General features: G+C 35.9%; 1 protein-coding gene across 3 annotated transcripts in view; it reads right to left on the reverse strand.

The window, feature by feature from the left end:
* chchd6a (coiled-coil-helix-coiled-coil-helix domain containing 6a) overlaps positions 1-18,721 on the reverse strand; it is a 133,685-nt gene that overhangs the window by 91,601 nt on the left and 23,363 nt on the right. For 2 of the 3 annotated variants that reach the window (XM_056449708.1, XM_056449709.1), the window contains one exon: positions 3,046-3,069. The exons of the other annotated variant lie outside the window; for it this stretch is intronic. In XM_056449708.1, coding sequence (XP_056305683.1) covers positions 3,046-3,069 — 24 coding nt within the window. The remainder of the gene's footprint in view (positions 1-3,045; positions 3,070-18,721) is intronic. 3 annotated transcript variants of the gene reach the window in all.

Here is an 18,721-nt window from a genome sequence, read left to right on the forward strand (position 1 = left end):
TAAACTGAAAAAAGCCCCCTGAGATTAAGGCGGCATTGAGCCAGTGGTTTTATTCATGTAGAAAGTAATAATTTTTGTAATATTTTATTCCTTTAATTCATTTTAATTTGTTAAAGATATTTGCATATTAATGTACATCCTGTGTGTTTTAAGCAATGTGTAAGTGAGGCACACAACTAATGTACTCTGCTCTGGACTTTAGACCTGCTTTCAGCAGGTGCCTCAAAATAGTAACGCCAACAATGCGCCTTAACACACCTCTTTTCTAGACTAGAACACCCATGAGTCCACAAAGTGGTGCAAATGGATTTGCTATTTAAACAACGTGGCAGAAAATGGGAAAATTAAGGTTGCGCTGGTCTGAAAATAGCATCACGTCGGAGTAAACATGTCTTGCGCCTTATTGCGCCGGGTGTATGATAGGGCCCTATATTAGAACCACCTCGCATAAGTGGTGATTCATTTCTGTTATTTGATGAAAAGATGATATAATACATACATAAATGCATATAAATGTTCATAAATTAAAAAAAATAATAATAATAATATATATATATATATATATATATATAAAAACTTGGAGAATTAAACATTTAAAAATAATTTTAAATAATAATAATAAAAAATTATAACAGTAAAAAAGGTCCATTTGCTAAAAATTTTTCATATTTTTAATAAGTTTTATCAAATATTATAAATATTTATGAAAATTTATAATAAATATTATTAGCCCTTATTAAGAATTAATTTTTTGACTGGCTAAAGGACAAACCACTGTTTAAGCCTTTAAATTGCACTTTAAACTGAATACTAGTATCTTGCAAAAACACAAGTCAAATATTATCCTCATGACAAAGACTAAATAAATTTGTTTTTAGAAATTAGTTATTAAAATGATTATGTTTAAAAACGTGTTGGAAAAAAATCTCTCTATTAAACAGGACTTGAGAAACATTTGAAAAAGTTAAATTTCACAGGATGGCTAATCATTTTTACTAATGTAGATATGTATTAAATGTATTAAAGGAGTAGTATAAAGCAATTACAGTAATTGCTGTTATTAAGCCATGTGTACAGTATAGTTATATTTTAACAGTAATTAGGTGCTATATGTGTGGTTTTACCTATGATTATGATGATTTTAAATATGAAAGCTAAAACATTTAAATACATAGATTTACAAATGAATTGAGATCTGTGGAGGCTATTTGAGTACAGTGAACTCATTGTCATGTTTAAGAAACCAGTCTGAGATGATTCGCACTATATGACATGGTGTGTTATCCTGTTTGAAGTAGCCATCAAAAGACGGTCATAAAGGGATGGACATGGTCAGCAACAATACTCAGGTAGGCTGTGGCGTTGACACAATGCTCAGTTGGTTCTAATGGGCCCAAAGCGTGCCAAGAAAATAACCCCCACACCATTATACCAGCAACACCATCCTGAACCGTTGATACAAAGCAGGATGTCTCCATGCGTTCATATTGTTGACGCCAAATTCTGACCCAACCACCAGAATGTTGCAGCAGAAATAGAGACTCATCAGACCAGGGAGTGTTTTTCCGATCTTCCATTGTCCAATTTTGGTGAGCCTGTGCGAATTGTAGCCTCAGTTTCCTGTTCTTAGCTGGCAGGAGTGTCACCCAGTGTGGTCCTCTGCTGTTGTAGCCCATCTGCCTCAAGGTTTGACATGTTGTGCGTTCAGAGAAGCTCTTCTGCATACCTCAGCTGTAACGAGTGTTTATTTGAGTTACTGTTGCCTTTCTATCAGCTCGAACCAGTCTTGCCATTCACCTCTGGCATCAACAAGGCATTTGCGCCCACAAAACTGCCGCTTACTGGATATTTTCAGACCATTTTCTGTAAACCATAGAGATAGTTGTGCGTGAAAATCCCAGTAGATCAGCAGTTTCTGAAATACTCAGACCAGCTCGTCTGGCACCAACCGTGCCACGTTCAAAGTCACTTAAATCCCCTTTCTTCCCTATTCTGATGCTCGGTTTGAACTGCAGCAGGTTGTCTTGACCATGGATTGAGTTGCTGCCATGTGATTGGCTGATTAGAAATTTGCGTTAACGAGCAGTTGGACAGGTGTGCCTAATGAAGTGGCCAGTTCATGCACAGGATTAGAACCACTCAGTGATAGAACCACTCATATCAGAGTGACACAGTGAAACATTACGTGTGTTGTTGTATTAAAAATTATTTCCTATTGTCTATTATGACTTATATTATGATAGTGAAATGTTTGTAAATTAGCCTGTACGTTTTTTTCATGTTTATATAAATGCCATATTGCATTAGAAAAGTGGCAGTTTTATTTGTGTACTACATGGAAAAAATGTACTTGAATATAGAAACTGGTTTGTAATACAATAAACAGAATTCATATCAAGCATTCTTAAACGTCGTAGAATGCTTCAAGTAACATACAAACAAATCCAAACATCCAAAAAAAATTAGTTCAAAGTTGCAAAAAAAGGACAAGTATTTAAACAAGAGAACCAAAAAAAAAAAGTGACATGCTCGCACACATGCACGCATCTCCCCTGCAATTAGCTTCCCTCATTCCGCAACTGTACGAGACACAGATACATTAAACCCAGCGGGACACGCCATTCACACAGTTGTGCTTTCTCAAACACACACACGTGCACAAACACGGTGGTGGAGAGACGCCCCGTGGCGCTGACCGGGAGAGAGGCGCATGTACTGTAGCAGCCAGACAACGGCGCACAACAAAAGCACAACCCCAAATTACGGGCATACATAATCACCCCCTTTCCTCTGCCTCCTGTCTCGAGCGAGCAGTAAATCACCTCCATCAGCACCAGCATCATATGCAATTTTCTAGCTGGGTAGCTCCGAAAACGCCACGCCGGCCGACACGCTTTGCACGCTCACAATCGGGGCTTAATGCATAAAAACCAAAACATCGTGTTTTCAATGAGGAGGGAACAAGACGCTGAGAGATAGGGAGAAAGAAAGAGAGTGAATGAAAGAGAGAAATGTAGCTACAGTTGTGGAATAAACCGTGCTTACCCAGGCATCCAGTTCAGAGGCAGGCTGGAGAGAGAAGGATAGAAAGATAAGAAAGAAATCAGCACTTCACTTCATGTGGCTACAAAAAGACGTTTTCTTAAAAGGCGGTTCATCGGTTTACATTACATTAAATTATTAGGGCATGAATGACACAACAACTGTAGACAATTATAATTAAAATGTGGCTTTTTTGGGGACAAACAATATGTGATAATTGGATTATAATTAGATTATAAACCTTACCATTTTTATGGAGTGCAGTAAGTACACTATTCTGTGCCTCTGAATGGCTGTATTTAAATTTATGTCGTGTTTCGTCTGGTGCAAACAGCCAAATTGCTTATCACTGCAAATCTTGTCACGTATCGTGTTGTTAGAACATAGGGTTACAATGTAACCTGCTCACCTAATGTTTACACTTATAATGTTTATATATCATTTGCTAATTAATAACCTCATGTGGAACTCTGAATCTGCGTCTTATTTCGGAGTTTGTTACTGTCCACTGGAGGTCGCAATTTGGTTGCAGATGCAAACTTTGAGAGCCTTTCTGAATGAACAAATGAAATATGCTGTTTTCCATCAAGGCAACCCGAGGATCTGAAATATAATTGGCTAAATTGGCATTTGTTAATTGACCAAAACAAAGACAGACGCTCCGACATGTAACACATGTTTTCAAAGCAGAATGTTTGACTTTAGCATTGTGTTTGTAGATAAACAAGTATGTTCTCTTAGCATTTGGTATTTTTATTATTAATAATTTATTATTATGGTGTTTTTATGCTTTAGAAGAGTCAAAAGGTTACATAAAGCACCTTTAAATAGCATAAATAAAATCAACAGAATCGGAACGGAAAAGCAGAATAAACGGCTGATCACACCGAACACAATTTTTCTGTTAGGAGAACGCAAGGCGCACTGCACTTCACTTTTTATGTCGCTTACCCATCATCTATAGGGCAAGACTGACTTGCTTCCAGGCCTACTACTTTTTAAGAATGTTGTAAATTTGTGAAGTCGTACAGCTCCGGATAACTCGAAACAGCAACCACTAGTCTCTCCTCCATTTTTAAAGGCCACCCACTGAAGCTAAGCAGGGCTGCGCCCGGTCAGTACCTGGATGGGAGACCACATGGGAAAGCTAGGTTGCTGCCGGAAGTGGTGATAGTGAGACCAGCAGGGGGCGCTCAATCTAAAGTCTGTGTGGGTTAAGATATTTCTTTCTATTTTTATATTTTTTTTTTTCAATTTTTCAGCTAAAACTTTTTTTAATTTGTCAGGCAGCTGTATATGTTTAAACAATAAACAAAATAAGAAATTAGTCAATGACAACATACAGTGGATTGTTGTTTTCAAACAATTCCTATTTTACAAATAATTTAAAACCTTTTTTTTTTTAAGCCGAGTAATTCTGCTTTTTTGAACAAAAAAAAATAAATTTCTGTTATGAAGCCAACAGGTCATGTTTGACTGTAACTTAAATATTGTAAAAGTTTAATTTCTATTGTCTATATAGGGGTGCCCAAACTTTTTCTTGTGAAGGGCCAAAACCAAACTTGACTGAGGCTAGTGGGCTGATTGTAAAGTTGCCACGGGTGATTTCCTAATTTAATTAATAATATTTAAAATGACTAGAAAGCATTGCTTTATATTAACTAATAAAGTTTTTTACATTTTATAATGAACTTGTTTACAGTAAAGTGTCTGATAATCTAATTTATATCAAAACGAGACCCGTTTTTGCCTTGATTTGCTCGCCGAAGTCTTCTCCATTGTACACTATCCATCGAGTGACAGTATTTACATTTTAAAAAAATGAAATTCATTTACAACATTTAATTAATTAAAACATTTAATTTGTTTACTTTTTGTAGCTCAGCAAGAAAACAAACAAACAAACAAAAAAATGTTATGTCAAATTAGAAATGATGATTTCTGTATTAAAGGCATTCGCCCCAGTCTTCTCTTTCATTCTCTCTCCCTTCTCAGATGAGATGGTGGGCCAAGCCTTTGGACATCTCTGGTCTATGCATTGAGATTCATATGGATTTTAAGTAGTAATGAGTCAAGTAATTAAATTGCTGATTGAATAAATTATTTCAACTATTTTATGTAATTACAGAAAACACTATGATGATATTAGTGCTTTTAAAACGTGAAATAAATACACTGATTGTCTGTAAAAAATAATGGCAGGTACTTTTTTTGCATTAATATTGGTTATATGTATTGTTAGGTGTCCAAACAACCTAGTGAAATCTAAAAACAAATACATAGTTTTGAAATTCAAAACCATTTTAGGTCCACTTTTGCACTTAAAGGTATAGTTCACCCAAAAAGGAAAATTCATTACTCGCATCATTTACTGCGGGAAATCCATAACCATTGACTTCCATAGTAGGAAACACAAATACTATGGAGGCCAATGTTTACAGGTTTCCAACATTCCTTTTGTGTTCAACAGAACAGCACACAAAAATATGATTTAAGGGTGGAGTAAATGATGACAGAATTTTCATTCTTGGGTGAGCGATCCCTTTAATCGGTTAAAAAGCAAACATGAAATGGAGACTGTAAATGGCAAAGCACAAATCTCCAAGGGCTCCTAATTGCAACTGTAAATTGAGTGCTAACAAATGTATTATGTAGTATGGAATCAGTCCTCATTATAGGAGCAGCAGCAGGGCGTTTCACACATATTTAATGAAGAGGAAGGCGAGGGTAATCTGGCCTGCTTGCTGAAGCCAAGCGCTACACACACTGCCAGGGCTCACATGGATCTACAGCGATAAGACTTTAAGAGCCCAGCATCAGAGGAGACCTACTAATATGGTTCATTCTGCACATGGTGTTAAAGGGAAAAAATTAAAAGCTCAACATTTTTTTCTTTAGTAATCATTTATTTTGTATATTACCTTTTTTTGCTGTTGCATTCATTTAATTTAATGTTGTTAATTTATACTAAAAGCTAGTTAAAATCAACCTAATGCAACTGAAATAGCAATGATCATCATAAAAAATAATAATGTTTACTCAAAAAAAAAAAAAAAAAAAAGTACAATTCATGTAAACTTAAATTCCATAAAAAAATAACAAAAATAAAAGTAGAAATTAGGAATGTTCTTGTGGAAGTATTACAAACGGCTAACAAAACAGAAATTGACAAAGATTTTTTTAAAACTACTGTTTAAATAAAATAATATTTATAATATTTAATATTAGTTTATTTATATTTTATAATATTATAATCATTTTTATTACATAATAAAATAGATAAAAAGTAATAAAGAGTTAAGCTGAATAAAAACTAATTTAAAAATTTGTAATTTACTAATAAAAATGTACTAATAAATACTATTAGTTTTTAATTTATAATATTTAATAATGTAATAATTTTTAATTACACAGTAAAATACACAAGTAAAAAAAGAGTGAAGCTGAATAAAAATGAATGAAAAAACTGATATGCTACAACAGAGAATTATACTGTATTTAACACTAATATTTATTAAAACCATATTTATATAAAGCAATATCTTTATGTATATATTTATTAAATGTACTTATTTATTTATTTTTTGTATTTTTTTAGGTCTATAAAATGGTATTTATAATTTACATTAATTTTTTTTATATATTAATTCAAACAATATATTGTTTGTAAATAGGCCTGTCACAATAATCAATATATTCAATTAATGCACGACACATGCACATGACCTCAATCATTATTAGTGATTTAATAAGTGTTGCCAGATTGGGTGGTTTTGAATTTGATTGTGGCCCTACCCGCAAGAGGAGGTGAAGGAAAGCTGTTTCCAAATCTGACTCCCCGGACAAATCGGTCTCCTTTTCGTGTGCATGCGCATCATGCAGCGAGTGCAGTTAATGAGGGGTTTACCCTAACACTTTTATCGATAATTTTTTCCGCAATTAACAGCAAGAACAAACATAGAAGCAATGTCTGATTGACAAGCAGCCCCTAATTATGTTCAAAATAATTTAAAACGGGGGGGCAGTGTTTCGATGTGATCCGGTTAGGTTGTGGTTCTGTGACTGCTGGTGTTGGTTGCTGTATGGACTAAAATACATATAACAGTTAAAGTATGTTAATTTAATTTTAAAATAAATAAAAATTAAATAAAATATTAATACACTATTTTGGGTGGGTTTTGGACAACTTTTGGGCAGGAAAAAGTCAGCTATATCTGGCAACAATGTATGAAATATATATCTCTCAAACATAAAAAAACAATTGTAGCCACATTACAGCTGATTGCACAAAATCTCTATCTCTATTGGAGGTATCAGTGTCAGTATGGTTAAAAAACACTATAGTATTTACTATAAATTACTATAGTATATTTTCATTGTGAGTACCTGACAAATGAAAATAGATCTGGCTGCAGATATCACAGCCTCTATTACTTTTTACCTTGCACTTTTTTTTTTGTTAAGATTTATTATTATTTATTTGTTTAGGATATTCGCATTCCGATTCCAATGCCTAATGATTAAATTGTTAAAATGACTAGAATTAAATGAAATACTGTTAAAAATAAAATATCATGTGTTCTTTGGAAGAGTGTCCTTGCATTATGATGTGTCCACATAGACATCACCTATATGCCATGAAACTGCAGCTTAACTATGTTTATACATAACTTTTATTTAATTGTAATGCAATAATGCACACCTTTTGTAAAGCTGCTTTGAAACAAAATTATAGTAAAAAATACAAATAAACATGAATTGAATTATACATGGTCATATATAGGCATAAAATGGTCTTAAAATGGTAATAATATCAATTTTCATGATATTTATTGTTGCAATATATCATATGACAAAAAATAGATATTGTGACATTTGCAATATTTTTTTACAAGTTTCTAAGTTGTGTTGATTTAAAAATATTCAATTCAATAAGATGTTTATCAGATTTAACACTTCAAACAGATTTTCTAAATTGAAAAAACAGCAATATAAAAAAATACACCTATGTGTAATCAATAATTAAATGCCTTCATATATTACAAACATTTCTTTAACCAAGTAATAGTATGTCAGCTTTCCAGCCCCTGTAGGAAAAATTGGCCCATTGATGTATATTTTATCAGTTGCACTAGTGAATATATTGTCTATTTTAAAACATCTTGTCCAATAATATTTTCGATTTTATTCACAAGGCTACAATGATGCCAACACAGACAGGCAGCCTTAAAAATAGCCTCTCGGGGAACTAAAAGTGACTCAATGACAACTCTTAGCTGAAGAATCGAGAGTTTGCTCCCTGCTGGTCTTATGACGGCAAACTCATCACTCTGTCTTAAAGAACTCTCAGAGCCTGTTGAAAGCCAAAGACACACACACGCACGCACACACACACACACACACACACGCACGCACACACACACACACGCGCGCGCACGCACGCACACGCAAGCCTTGTCATTTCTTTATTTATCCTCTTTAAATTCTCTGTGGTGACAAAGCCAATCTGATGGGCGTGCGGCACTCGTGTAACGCTCTGTTTGGGATCTGGAGCAGGCTGATAATACTCAGGCAAGCATGAATTACACTGATAAGTCTAGAAATGAGCCCTGCTCGGAGTTGGGTTTACCGTAAACAATGGTGCATGCGTGTGCGTAAGGCTGTAACTCAGCACCGAGGCCGGGATAGATGTAAAGTGACAGGCCGTACGCTCCAGAAGAAATGAAGAGACTGCAGGAATGATGAACTGAAGGCTGCTGAACACTGCTGATTATGTCAACAATAGCATATTATCACAGTTTTCAGTCACACCTTCAGGTTTCTGCATGAAGTTTGGATGTGGATCAAATAAAGGAGGGTGTAGATGGTACAAATTCATATGGTCAGAAGATTGTATGAAGTGTTCAGTTGCAAAAATCTATATACGTTTAAGTGCAGTTATTTCACTTTAAAAGGCAGTTATTTTCACTTAAAGACTTTGTACGTTTATGTACGGTTGAATTTTACGCATTTCAAAAAGGATAAAGTACAAAAAAACTAGATGATTAGAAAATCTATGAAATCTAGGATCTAGAATTCTATGATTGTGCTTTAAGTTGTGCTTTTAACCCATTCATACGCTTTTGGTAAAGCAGGGGGGAAGATAAACTTAATAGGGTGTTTTTTAAACAGTTATTTACAAAACAAATCCATCTCAACTAATGCTGTACTAAATAAAGAAAACAAATCACGAAGCCTATTACTTCCACATCATTACAGTTTTAAAGGCTGCCATGATAAACAGCCTGAACTACAATCAGCTACCATTTATTTTTAGTTCTAATAACCAAAACAAACATGCAAACAGCATGTAAGGCATTTTCACATTAATGTCTTAATCTAATCCTAAAATTATGGCAGATTTATTTAAACATTTAAATTAACACATCACTGCTAGATAAAGTAAAGCTGTGGATACCGAACAACTTGCCTTGGGTAAAGATAATGCTACATGACATTTTTCACAACCTATTTTTTTAGTATCTTTCCCAGCAGAAACATTTACTGAGTACTTGGATTTCACATGAGTTAAGCTGTTCATTCAGATGTATTTCATGCCATAACTAGTAAACCGGAAGTTTTCACTGATGATTTAACTATTATTTGAATTTCTTATTTCGACAGCATTGGATTAAATCTTGGGATTTAAAAATAAATACAAATACAAACCTAGTAGACTACCTGACAAAAGTCTTGTCGCCTATCCAAGTTTTAGGAACAACAAAAACTTGACTGCTAGTTGATCATTTGGTATCAGAAGTGGTTTACAGTATATGAAAAGGCCTCTAGATTACGCTAATTTTAACCAAAGAAAAATTTGATCATGGCTTGATTTTTAATTATTTAAGACAGTAAGCTCTGACTTTGCTTAGACAAAATTCTTGTCATTTAACAGAAATAATGTACAGTATAGAATATAAAGTCATGGTGCAGTGGAAAAAGAATTAATATTGTGTTTGACTCCCATGAGCTGCATGCATACATCTCTGCAGTGACTCAAATAACTTATAAATAAAAGTCATCTGGAATGGCAAAGAAAGCGTTCTTGCAGAACTCCCAGAGTCATCTTACCCCAGACACGCTCAATAATGTTTAGTCTGGTGACTGGGCTGGCCAATCCTTGAGCACCCTGACTCACGCTGACTTCTTTACTTTAAGGAACTGAGTGGGGGCTGAAGTATAAAAAGGAGCGCTATCCTGCTAAAGAATTTGCCCTCTCCTGTGGTTTGAAGTGTAATGGGCAGCACAAATGTCTTGATACCTCGGGCTGTTGACGTTGCCATCCACTCTGCAGATCTCTTGCACGCCCCTATACTAAAAGTAACCCCAAATTATGATTATTCCTTCACCAAACTTGACTGATTTCTGTGAGAATCTTGAGTCCATGCGGGTTCCAATAGGTCATCTGCAGTATTTGCGATGATTGGGATGCAGTGATTCGTCGTAAAAATCTACCTTCTGCCACTTTTCCAAATGATCAAGTAGAAAGCAAGGTATTATTTGTTGCTCTTACAACTGGGATCGACGACAAGACTTTTGTCAGATAGTGTACTTTCAGATTAAAGGTGCCATATAGGGCTGGGAGATTAAGTGCCGTAACTCCCGTAATTGATGATTAATGAGGGACCACTGTATACACAAAGAGAAACCCAGGAAATCACCTGGGGAAAATAGCAGCTGCTGAATAAACAGAAGATTTAACTGCTTCCATTGATTCAGCATGACTAACATACACATGACTATAGAATATTCTCACTGTAAAAATTATTTCAAACACTCGGCTATAATTTGGAGTTTGGAGCAAAAACACTATGCAATATATATAATGCAAATACTGTATACGTCGTAATTTCACATGCAGTTTTTACTACAGCTGTAGTTCATTGAGAAGTGACATGACGGCTGTCAATATCGCAGATGATTATCTTGTTATCATTATTGACTGAGTAAACAAATTTCAAATTTAAACCATTTTTTGCACAGCTTATCAGTGTACTACTATGCTCTGTATAGTAAACTCTGCTCAATCATGCTTGTGCTGGAAGTTTGCTAGAACCAGCTTTACTGACAAAATGAGCATGAAAATTTCCTCGGTTAAAAATCGCCCAGCCCTAGTCCCATAGAATGAAAATCTGGATATACCTAGGCATAGCTGAATAATAAGAGTACAGTAGTTTAAATCGAATGAGGCTCACAAATATCATAAGTCTCAAACACCACTGTTTCCTTAATCAAACGAAAGTGTTTAGGAGTAGCTTAATTTATGTGTCAGTGCTCTTTGGGTAAGGAATTCATCAGAATAAACCAGAAAAAGTAAGTCCAAGGCACTCGAAAAATAAAAAAAAATATGATTGACATGGCTATTTCTTAAAACTGCGCCTACATGTTTCGGCAAGCCCTTGCCTTCATCAAGCGATATTGTTTCCTTGTTTCCATGTAAACGGTGTTAGTTTAAAATCATGGTGAAAATCAGGCCAATCAGAAGAAAACACTGAGTCTGATAATCCACACGGGAACATCATTTGCGTGCGAGCGTTTGATTGGCCACAACATTTCCTGGTGAGATTAAAACTATGATAATTTTCCCTTATTTTTAAAAATATCTAAACGCATCTTTGGTATGTGGGACTCTTATTTTGAAAACACAACAGGCTTTAGGGAAGAGTAAAGGTGCAGACTAATGAAGTAGGTAGGGTTGTTGCTAGATCAGATATGGTTGTAGACAAAAGTTAACAAGAATGATTTATATTATTAATTAAATTTCCTTTTAATTGTAAGTTATAAGGGCATCACGGTGGTGCAGTGGGCAGCACGATCACCTCACAGCAAGAAGATCGTTGTTTCGAGCCCCAGCCAGGTCAGCTGGCATTTCTGTGTGGAGTTTGCATGTTCTCTCTATATTGGCGTGGGTTTCTCTATGTGCTCTGGTTTCCCCCACAAGTCCAAAGACATGCGCTATAAGTGAATTGGGTAAGCTAAATTGAGTGTATGGTGTTTCGCAGTGTTGGGTTGCAGCTGGAAGGGCATCCGCTGCGTAAAACATATGTTGGATAAGTTGGCGGTTCATTCTGCTGTGGTGACCCCAAATGAATAAAGGGACTAAGCCGAAAAGAAAATGAATAAATGAATGTATTTTATAAATGCCTACCCCAACCGTCACAGTAATGTAAAAACGATAGTTGTACCGAGTATTACCCAATAAATTGTTTTTTATTAACGCTTACCCCTACCCCAACCGTCACAGTACTGTAAAAATAAAGATTTTTGTCATACAGTGTCACCAAACTGATGCTATATTAATGTGCATATCCGCAGCTGTATCCTATCTGGACTTCACCAGTAAGTAGCCATGCTTGATTTAATCTGTTCACAGACCACAAAATACAGAATTTACGGATTATTAAATTATTCTACGGCACCTAAATAAAACAGCATTTGTTAAGTACGTGTATAATGACTTTTTAAAAAAAAAGCATATTACAATTTTAGTTTGAAGCATGTACCATTAGCAGAGCTTTAATTGCACTTAAAATATCAGCATTAGGTGTTTCCAGTCAAAGCTAAAATGAGATTTAGATGTTTCAGTCCCTCACCACCTTGGAAAACATAATTAAAAGCGCTCATTTCTATTTATTATTACCTCTGGTAATGATAATCTGCAATTAAATGCTCTCCCCGTATGAAACGTCCAGATAACGGTCGTACCAGGCGGCTACTGATTAACCCGTGTCTTATGAAAAACCTGATTCAGGTTCATTTAATTTAATTTCAAGTTTTGCAGGCAATGTGACTGAAAACTCGCCACGAGTAACAGTTGTCACGTATCCTCAGATATGCACACACACTCACGGTGCATCTGTTGTGTCCTGCGGTGTGTGTTTATACTCCGTCGTCCCCTCTAGGTTGGATGTGCTGCGTTGCCATCTGATATCTGGGCACAGCTTCCCTCCCGCTCTCCTCGTCTATTTACTCGTCTGCGTTTATTTAACACGTAGCTCCCGGCCACGCAATAAATTAGCACTTAATATTCAAACTGACTACCCAGAGTGCACGCCGCCGCGCTCGTCTGGGGAGGAGAAGAAAGGGCCACTTGCTTCCCTCGTGCCGTTGCCATGAATAATTTCTCCGCCGACATTCCGCCTCTTATCTGAGCCCGATCCGACCACCGTGCCAAAGAGAGCCGATGTCATTTTCGAGCAGGGTCTCGAACGCGATATTGATGACATGAGGGAAAAGAGATTAGAGCAACAAGACAAATCTAGAGGAACTATTTGACAGAGGGTCAGGATTCGTTCGGCACCAGAGGGAGAGACACGGGAATCAGCCCGGAACGGTCAAGTGCTCGCGAGGTATAAAAATTTAATATGCTCATCTTCCTTTATTGAATGGCGGATAAAGAGTACAGCTAGCACTCATAATCCTAACCGCCTTCAGGGGTCACCTGCCCCGAAATGATATTGTTCCCCCATCATCCATCATAGTTGCACTTTTTTTCTTCTTGAGATGCTCTCAGAAATCTGAAGCTGTTGCCTAGCAGTTAGCTCATGTTCATATGGGAAATGTAGGTCTTATCTCCTCTCTCCCCAAATAATTTCCTGTCCCATTTCAAATTTTGAGGTCAATAAAAGTGACCAAAAAAGAGAACTTTCTTTTCTCTTAAAAATGTCAGAGATGTAGGCTAGCAGTAATCACTTTTGGTGCAATTTTGGTGCTCATATGGGAAATTAAAGTTTAAATCTAGCTACAAACCCATTTCCTCTCTCTACTCAAATCATTTCTTGACCTGTCTTCTTTCTCAACTCAAAGCCGAGATTTTTTAAATGTTCAAAAACAAACTTTTTCTTTTAAATAAAAGTGTTTAGTAGGGCAGCACGATTAATCGAAAAAAGATCACGATCTCGATTCGACCCCCCACGCGATCTTAATCCAGCATCTCTATGATTCAGCCAACTATATTTTCAAGTTCAGGAGAACATAAAGGCAGTCGCACAAGTCCTCACATTGTTTTACATACATTGCTCATTGACGTGGACACCACCAAATAGACCCACTGTTTGTTTACTACTGAGAGGACGCGCGCTTGCCCATGAATGATGTGTGCATAGAACTGGTATAGGCGGTGAATAACAGGTAATAAAGCTGTAAATAACGTTCAGTTTGTTGCACAGAGTGATCGTTCGGGAGCCGCATGGTAAATATGACTTGCATGTATGTTTTTATATCTCAGAGTGATATAGCCATGACATAAGCACACTCAACAGCAAAAGTGAAATGGTCATATCGCATTTTAAAGTTATGAGTAGAACAATCAATTGATGTTTTTTTTTTCTTTCATAGCGAATACAGAGTGTTGTGCATGAAAATGTTCAGTGTCGGTATAACTACTTTAGCCTATATAATGTGGAATATAATGCAAGATAGAGTCTCATTTTACCAGTGAAAAAATGGTCTATTAATGTGTTCAATGACAGATTGCAAGTATAAATCTCAAACATAATAACTCAACTTCAGAATTATGAATAGTTGTATTCTGATGTAGTCACTTTACTGTGCATTAATGACCAGGACATATTCAGAATCTGTTCAAATCCACCATTCCAAGTCTATACAAAATGCATTATATTAACCAACAGTACACCTACATATAGGCCTAATATTATTTTTGTTCTTTTACCATAACCATGTTTGAGAATAACAATAATAATAGCCTACTCATATTAACCTTTATTTTACATATACAGAGAAAATCGTGATCTAGATTAAGCAAAAACAAAAAATTGTTTAGGAAACTATTATTTCCTATTATGTCCCTTTACAAGATATTATATAAATCTAAAGTTTTAGCTCAAAGTACACCCACTGTTTTTTAAATTGTATATGTTGTACAGTGAGTTTGAGTTTCATGAGAAGTGCTTTAAACAAAATGTATTACAAATTACTGATCACTTTTTATTGTAGTCTACCATGCTGCAAAAGCCCATTTGTGTGGAAGCGGAAGCAAAAAATTTTGTGTGCATTTCTTTAAAAGCAAATGAGCTGCTGCTCCCTCCCCTACTCAAGAAGAAAGTGGCGTCTTTACAGCTTGTGTTTCTGAGGTAAACCATCTTTGGTTTTATCCATAGACTGTAAAAGATATGGATGTAATATCCGTGACTTGACCCATAGGTTTCTGAAGAGCGCAATTGAAACTGCAAGAAGGCGTGGCCAACCATCGCCATTTTGTTTGCGCGTTATTGCACAGACCAGGGGATACCAAACAAGAGCAAAGAGGCAGAGCGTCAGTAGAGCTGCAGATGCCTGCTAGCATTTCGCTTATGCTTTTCTGTGGGAGAAACTCTTAATACTTCATTACTTGTGACTCGTTTGTGTTCTGACCACGTGCTTGGTTGCATACTATATCAATAAAGTGTTTAGACTTTTAAAAACACTGTTGTAACACATTGAGCCACTGAGCATTTTTTTTTTTCTACCGGAGAAAAGTGCAAATTACTTCCAAACACTTCAAATACATTCTGTGTTAGGAAATGTAAGGTTATTCATGAAATCCAGGCATAGCACTGTATGACAACGTTTCAGATGACTGTTCTAGAGCCTACAGCTGATTAATCTGTCAGATTCTGGAGTGCATTACGGGTCTAAAGAAAATTCTAAATGCTAAATTATCTTAAATAAAACAAATACATTTACAGATATGGTAAAAGGCTTCAAACCTAGACTTTTGTTACGGAACCTGGCATGTTTAGCCAGTTAGCGCGGTTCATTTGGCATATGTGAATCCAGCGATCGTGCTCGGATCCGTGCTAAAACAATTGGTCCGAGATCGCCTGAATGGCAGGATGTCATTCCTTCTGGTAAATATGTGTTTCATGTCAAATACAAAGGTGAAATCATGTTAAATATTAACAAGCTGTTTATCAGTTAGGAAAATTGACAGAACAGCAGCATTGGTTTATCTGTTATTTCTCTTTATAATGTAAAGCCTATAATGAATAAGGATAAATAAGGAGGCATGACAGCTGAGCGGGACTCTGAAAAATAAACCGTGAAACTCTGACCAATGTGACAAGAGTTTACTAGCATGTGATATGTTTTAGCTCTTTTGGTCTGTTTAGAAACTTTAACGTGTGAAAGCGAACCGCACCAAGAACAAAAATAAACATTGTAACAATTTTAATCCCTGTTTTAGAACAAAAGAATCAATCCACAGGTGTGAAAGCACCCTTAGAATAAGAGCAAAATAGAGAAACAAGTCCAAGAAGTGATCAGAAAAAAGCCAAGCTACACTTTTATTTATTTTTATTTTTTTTTAAATGTTCAAAATAATTATTTCATTCCACTCAAATAATTTCAGTCCTGCTTCATTTCTTACGGTCTATAAAAAAGTGACAGAAGTCCACAAAATAAACCTTCTCCTCCAAACAACTGTTATAATATTTTTAGGCAGCCTGAAAAAAAAACATCAACTGTGGCCTTGTGGATTTATATTAGATCTGTGAGTTGAAATGTCTATGCTGTTAATGACTAACAATGAATAATTGATACTATAAAATAAAATCTCACTCACTGCTCTACTCTGAATAACGTTAGTAGAATAATAATATTAAACATATTAGTTGAACACAGTATTTGTTACTGATCTATGCTAATAGCTCAGATCACCACCAGTCATGGGCGGAGCTTGTAATATGATGTCACAGTAGAGGGATAGTGGCTAAATGATTGCAGAATAAGAGCAAGATGGAGAAACAAGTTCAAGAAGTGTTTAGGGAAAAAAAAGCCAAGCAACACTTTTTTCTTAAAATGTTCAACAAAATAACCTTAAAAACATTTCCGTTCCACTCAAATTATTTCAGTAGACCAAATTATGGTCTACTGAAATAATTTGAGTGTTACAAATTATTTCAGTATTTTGTAGACCTGCTTCATATCTAGTGGTCTACAAAAGTGACAGAAGCCCACAAAATAAAGCTTCTCTTCTAAACAACTGTTATTTTTGTTAGGGAGTCTTAAAAAAACAAAACATCAACTGTGGCCTAGTGGATTGCAAGCATATTTGACATGTTAAAAAGAAACAAATTGAAATCCAGGCCAAATGATTAGTCTCTTGCCAGATATTTTACAAACTAAATCCCTAATTAGCACATATTTTAGATTCTTTGTGCTCTTGTCTCCTTTTAAATATAAAGTGGCAAAAAAAACTCCTGTTTCAAATTCTGAGGGTTAAAAAAAGTCAAACTAAACAAACTTTGCAGTCAATTAAAGTCCCGAAATGTAAAAAAGCGCAGTTCAGTATAAATTCACACCACTTTTGTCAGAAACGATGACATTTTGAGGTTGACATGGAAACAAGAAAATCATTCATGACTGACACAAAGATGCTTACCAGTTAAACCTGTGGCACACTCAACAACGACAACAAAAAAAAAGCCCTTCTGACAGAGTGATAAGTAAACACTTACAAACACAGAGACAACACAAGACCTAATCCTGCACCTAATTCCCTCTTATCCCAGACTCCTGCTCGAACAGCGACGCTAGAGCGGAAGAAACGGTGCAGGGAGCGCGGGATAAAATCTATCCACTCCACCTGCCTGCCGCGGGCCCCGCTGGCAATTACCTGAGCTCTGGCCTGGCTTGAGCTCAGAGAGCGCAGGAGTCTTAATGGCTTTGCATGCAGGAAGATGTCAGACCTGAGATTACAATTACTGATAGGACTTTGCTACCAGACCGGCTCTCTTCTCTCTTCTCTCTCTCCCGCCGCACTGGATTACTTGCACTGAGCTTCTCTGATAAACTGCACGGCGAAGGGTGATGAAATGTAGGTAAATAAATAAACGAAGGAATGGATTGTTCACTAGGTGCAACGAGTGCTCGCTGTTATCTTGTGTTGGGGGACGAAATGTCGATGTCTGTGATGTGATGAGGTGTGTTATGAGGCCCGATGAAGAGATAAAGCTTTCATTTACAAAAGGAAATCATGTCAGAATAAAGGATTCATGTTTTGAGTCTAGCATAACTGGAATGTTTTAATAATATCAATTTATGGTATATATTAAGAATTGATTAAATAGTCATGATTTTATTACATTACAATACTAATGAATAACTACACATGAGGCAAGTGTATAATCGTGCTGGGAACTGATTCAGATGTGTCGATATGATTCTGATTCGCAAACTCTCATATCGATTCGATTCAATAAATACAGATTTAGAAGCCACTTATTTTACCTCTTTTACAAGATGTAAGGCAAGACTTTGGTGTCTCCAGAATGTGTCTGTAAAGTTTCAGCTCAAAATACCCATCAGATTAATTATCATATAATGCAGAATCTGACCATTTTGGTCTCTGAGGACTAGGTAGCTGTTTTTGTAGCCTGTGGCTTTAAATGCAAATGAGCTGCTTCTCCCCACCCACTGCTCCAACTTGTGTGTCTGCTTCTTATGCGTTACGTCAAATAAACAGCCAGGTTTAAACTTATAAAATTAATTATTGAGGTGCAGATGATCACAGAGAGTGGTAACATGTTTTAACCTCAGTTACTAATGGTTTTGTGTGTCAATTAGGTTTTTTTTTTTTTGAGGAGGGTTGTCGAAAGCTCACAGGAAATGGTCTTCTGTTGTTTGTAAGCTATTTTTG

The sequence above is a fragment of the Danio aesculapii genome, chromosome 23 (genome assembly GCF_903798145.1).
Source record: "Danio aesculapii chromosome 23, fDanAes4.1, whole genome shotgun sequence".
Taxonomy (NCBI): Eukaryota; Metazoa; Chordata; class Actinopteri; order Cypriniformes; family Danionidae; genus Danio; species Danio aesculapii.